This window comes from Mytilus galloprovincialis, chromosome 7, assembly GCF_965363235.1.
Source record: "Mytilus galloprovincialis chromosome 7, xbMytGall1.hap1.1, whole genome shotgun sequence".
Lineage (NCBI taxonomy): Eukaryota > Metazoa > Mollusca > Bivalvia > Mytilida > Mytilidae > Mytilus > Mytilus galloprovincialis.
The window spans coordinates 58,306,369-58,312,368 of NC_134844.1; the positions used below are offsets into that span (position 1 = coordinate 58,306,369).

The 6,000-nt window shown below is 31.9% G+C and overlaps 1 protein-coding gene across 1 annotated transcript in view; it reads right to left on the reverse strand.

The window, feature by feature from the left end:
* LOC143083377 (A disintegrin and metalloproteinase with thrombospondin motifs 7-like) overlaps positions 1-3,907 on the reverse strand; it is a 28,337-nt gene extending 24,430 nt beyond the window's left edge. The window contains exon 1 of the mRNA XM_076259635.1: positions 3,764-3,907. Coding sequence (XP_076115750.1) covers positions 3,764-3,839 — 76 coding nt within the window. The 5' untranslated portion in view covers positions 3,840-3,907. The remainder of the gene's footprint in view (positions 1-3,763) is intronic.
* Positions 3,908-6,000: the final 2,093 nt, after the last annotated feature.

Sequence of the window (6,000 nt, forward strand, 5' to 3'; positions counted from 1 at the left end):
TTTCCATTATTTTCTTCTGGAACACATTTGTGATATCAGGGAAAGCGTAGAGGGTCTAAAATAAATATTTGTTTGGCATTACAGCAGACTTCATTGAGTGTATAGGGAAAGGTAAAATCCTTGATAAGCTTTCTTGTTAGCTGAACCACGAAGTCATCATTAGGTTAGGTTAACTACCCTTCTTTAAGAGTGGACTAGTCTGACAGATAAACATTCTACCTGTCTGTAAGACTAGCCTACTTCGAAAAGAGGGTAGTATACCTTACCTAACAACGACTTCACGGTTCATTTTCATAAGCAAGCTGACCAAGGATTCTACCTTTCCCTACGTACTCAATGAAATCGGTTGTAAAACCGTTCTTTTACTTGTTTCGCATCGCTTTGCTAGGCATATGATCCGTGTTCCGAAATAACGCTCCCCTTACATAATTCCTCCTGAATCCGCCCCTAGAAAGAGTTAATATATCACATGGTTTTATGTTACAATCAATATGTACATTTTTATTGTTTTTTATGTACTATATAAACCACAAACAACAAGTATATGACATATACATATAGTTAACTGATATTAATTGAATATCACAGATCAATGTATGTAAACAAACAAGACAATATCGTATTCGCACCTACAAGGCTGTCATTCACAAAAATGATCGTGAAAGAATAATCAACGATGGTCATGCATTGCAATCGGATCGAGAAAGATCTACTATCGGATCGGGGTTCAGATTTATCGAGCGGACATGAAAGTTCGTTATACTATCCAATGCAATGAATTATAAGATCAAATATTGGAAAATATCTGTTTAAATAGTTCACATCTATCTAATTTTTTTATCAACTGACATACCGTCCTGAACATGCATGAACTATTTGCCACTGGACGTTAAGCAACCAATAACCAATCAATTAATTGAAAGATAGTTTTTCTTATTAAAGCTTAGTCAAAGCTCGCATTACTCCTGTTTCTTAACCTCGTTTAAATACAGCTGATATTCAAAGACAAAAAATAGTTAGTGTCTATAATTATATAAGATTTATGTAGGAGGGACATGAGTAAATTAAGTGCTGATAAAAAAGTTTAATTACTTTTTTTCAGGAGCTTGTCATTATATAAAGACATATGCCTTAACAGAATTATAATAAATAGATGTGATATGATTGCTAATGACACAACTATTGAGGCAAATAAGACTTTAACAGTGAACAAAGCCATACCGTATAGTCAGCTATAAAAGGCCTCGACATGACGAAGTGTGAAGGACTTCAAACCAAAAACAAAACCCATCACAAACAGTCTGAGAAAATCATGACCTTATGCAAACCCAAATATAAATAAATTATAGACTTGAGACTATTTAAACAAGATATGTCAACCCAATTAAAAAAAATATCAATTGATCAGAATTGAATAGAATATTAAACTGTTATATGTCTTTCATACAAACAAAAAACACACAAACTGGCACATCGACTTTTCATCGGTTTTATGCTTGTCATCATGAGCTATACAACCATGCAATATAGCTTTACGCTCAGTAGCACATAGTTCATTCATATTTATTCATACCCAACAAATTAACAATCATACTATAAATAGATCATGAAATGTTGTTAAAGCAGGACGGTGTTTGGAATCTATACACCCCGTGTAGCCAAACGGGCTTCACACTTTAGCAAGGGTATCATTTCCGGACGGGAAAACGTCAGGAGTGGCAATATTGTTTTACTACAGTCAATCAGTGGGGGCTTTGACTTCGGACAATCATAGTGATTGAATTGTTGTCATCTCGCTTTAACAAACTTGACGATTATTCTACTAAATGGATTTAGTATTACATATGCGTGGAATAGTTGCCGCTGGACGTTTAGCAAGAAACAAATTAAACAATGTTCAGATTGGTTTATCCTTATTAATTAGTCTCAAACAATCAAGAACAATTTTAAATGCGATTGTATGTTTGTGCTCATTTACAAAACACCAAATCTTGCTTTCAAATATATTGAAACCAAATATACATATAAACTTCAATTAGCACAATAAACTGACTTACGGAAGTTTGAATAAGCTAAATAAAAGTAAACAGGGATGAATCGTACAGGGCACCTCGAAAGAAACTTGACTGGCATTTCTCATTACAAACTTGATATTTCTGACTTCACAATTATAACTAATAAAGTCAAGCTGAAAGTAATACCATGAGATACATTAACAAGAGTGTGTCCATAGGACATGGATGCCTAACTCGCACTATATTTTTTTTATGTTTAGTGGACCATGCAAATTGTGCAAACTCTCATTTGGCATACACATTAGAAAAATCATATCATAGGGAACATGTGTACAAATTGAATGAACTTCAACATCATCAAAAACGTTCACCTTAAGCGGTACAGACGAACGGACGGACGGACGCACGAACGAACGGACACACATACCGAAAAACATGATCCCCTCTACTATTGTGGGCGGGGCATAAAATATAAGTCAATACCATGCAGTTTTGCATAAAAACCATTTCATGATAAACAGTATAAAATACAGTTGATGAAAATTGGATACGACCATGAAGCATAATTAGGTTCTAAGATATTATAATTGTAAATGAACAAAGATAGATTTCAATTATTTTAGAGGGAACTAAGCTACTAGATCAAATATTATGGTAAAACATGATTAATGCATGATATATCCAATTACATGTATTGATTTAACGACATCTAGGTGTAAAATACAATGTACATGTAAGGCTGAAGGCAGCGAAAATTACATGTAGTAAGTGTATTCTTTTAAACAAGGAAGGTCATTGTAATATAATATAAAAAAGAAGATGAGGTATGATTGCCAATTACATAACTCTCCACAAGTGACCAAATGACACAGAAATTAACAACTATAGGTCACCGAACGACTTTCAACAATGAACAAGCCCATACTGCATAGTCAGCTATTATAATAGGCCCCGATGTCTAGATATTAATCTGAGCTCTCTCGGCTGTAACTTTTATATTTATAGCTATAAGAAGATGTGGTACAACGCTCCTCCAAATCACGACTTTTATAAATGATAGCCAAAATAATATTTCGCTTCATGGTCAGTGATACTAAAAAATGTAACCTTTAATACATGCGAAATAACATAATTTTCAATACATCAAAAACGTGACAGTCAGTTTGGCATGCATGATTGCACCAAAATATAAATAAACAGTTCTTCATAATATTAAATATTTGCCATATTTTTTCTATTTGCCATATTTTTTCTATAGGGTATTGGGTATATATGTTAACCGATCATTAGTGTTTTGGGTGCATACAAAAATTGTATCACAAGGAAAGCGAACAAATATTTTATTTCCATTTTTATTTAACTAAATATCAAAAACTACGCTGATTAAAAAAATGTATTTATTAATTCAAACAAGAATTTACACCCCCTCCCCTTTCCACAAAAAATAAAAAAGAAAAGAAAAATAAGAATGGACGGCGGATGGTACTGAAGAGGGAAACACGTTTTGCAACAAAGCATGGTAATGTCATTTTGAAATTAACCTTTTGATAAAAACAGCAATAATAAATAAAGATTAATAAATAAATAATAATAATGACGAGTAAATAAAAATTAATTAGTATCGATGTTATTTCTTCAATATATTTACATGTTAGATATGGATCTAGGAAGTGTGTTCGAAATGAATACAACCAAATTAAAACAAAAAAACAAATAATTAGAAATACATAATATCTATAAAATCTTACCTTTTGTGTCGATTAAGCAATTAACATAAATTATTTTAACTAATATCCACAAATAAAACAAACAAAAACGAAACATGACTAACTACTAAACACAAAATACGAAAATGACTGATAATTTAAGATGAACTGATCATGTTTAGGTATGACATGGTCGGGTAATTCTTGTACATCCGTCACGCGTCACTTGCTTTATCAAATGGTACATTCCTATGGCAAGTTTTTCAGATGACATTACTATAATGTTAAGTAATATAAACTGACAATCATATTAGTTAAATGCTTGTTTTAAATCTATAAAAAAGACAGATTATGCAATTTCTGTGTATCACAAGCAGAGTTTATGTTTTGGTACAGCCGAGGAGTGTTATGGAGAAACAAATTAATCGAAAAAATTCACGGGTAGACGCAACATGGTGGTCGTAGATAGATTTTATTTTTAATTAAAAAAAATAATAATGTAAAAAAGAAATACAAATGAAATTTTTCGTTTTGTGCAGTAAATGATTTTTTTTATTATTTATAGATATATTCAAATGACCATTAACATCTTCTGTGAACATTTAAATCGATTAAACTTTCAACTTTCTTTTTTTTAGACTGCTTCTAATAAGCGGTGTTGTCCATTGGCAAGTATTTCATATATATTCCAGGCTAGACCATGTACACAATGCGCCTAATTTGATGGTTCTGCAAATGTGTCTACACAAATGAAGGTTGGTATAATTTTACTCAAACTAAAAAAGTAGGTAGTGAGTTAGATAGAGGTACCCACACTGCATTGAGACATGTTAATTTTTTACAAATCTTGAAATCACGAAATCGAGGTTAAAACATTCCTAGCTTGACGTTGATTCTAATGTTTAAATATTATATACGTTATAGGTTAGTGGGATAGGGTCACTCGGGCTGCCTGGAAACATGTGATTTTTTTACCAATTAAATCTTGAAATCAGAAAAATAGTTTTCGTGTTCTGACAGAAAACGAGGTTAACACGTTCCTCAGACCTGGAATACATTATTTTAAAGTTTTACTCTTTGTACTGCTTTTATGAAGGTGTAAACAAAAACAGGGAACTAAGTCTCTTAATGGGTAAAATGTATGTATACTCATATGCTTTTTTATAGTAAGGGTCTGGACTGGGGTTCTTCGTCTCTGTATTTTTAGCCAATTGTTTTCTATTCTTTCTATTTTAGTATTCTTTGTATCAAGTTAAGTATCCCATTATTCCCCCTTTTTTTTGGGGGGGGTCCAAATTTTGGATATTTAGCTCATTATTCTCTATTCTGTTAACCCCAAACCAGACCCTCTTGAATGAGCTTTGTATCTAGATATTTGATCCTACATTTGACAGATATCAGAATTTCTGGGATATACAGAGTCTTGTTAATTTTTTTTAAACATTATATCTAATTAAACACGTAAAATTATAAAAAAAAAACTACATGTACATGTAGCTATATTTGAAGTCAAGTGCTTAGCCCAAATAATATCAACATTTAGTTGATTGTTGGTTTAGCGTCCAGTGGAAATACATGTATGAAAAGATACTACGGCAGCAATCACAAATTGTACGATGAAGATAGAAAGTAACACCATAACCATAATAGAAAGATAAACAAAATTTCCGTCCTCACTTCTTGCATTCAAAGCTTATAACTTTTAATTTATAAGAAAATAAGTAGACGTGGTATAACTGCCAACGAGACAACAGTTACTGTTTATCACAGTCCAAAAGACACTGATGTAAAAAGATATAATCACCGTACGACCGTAATCAATAAGCAAAACACCAATACCGTATGGTGAGCTATAAAAATTGTATAATAGATTAAAAACAAAGAAAAATTGTAAAAATTGAAAATACGAAAATATATGACAAAAAACAACAGTTTACTTTAAACATGAAATATTTTTGTTAATCTATGTATTGACACAAAAATTATCCACATCAATTTATTTAGAAACATTTACCAGGCATGCGCCGGAAAGAAAACATCAGTACTTTGATGGTTTTCTGTAACGAAAGAAGAAGAAAAGGCCCCGACATGCTAAAACATGGATACATTTTGACCTGCTAGTACAATCTCGACCAAAGTACTGTTTCTTCATTAACATAGTGTTCAGTTTTATCCAAGGACGATTTGACATGAAACATTTCCTGAACATTAAAGTAATAAAATAAAAACTTTGTTACATTATGCAGTTAAGCATAATGTTATGATGAAAATGTTCGTGT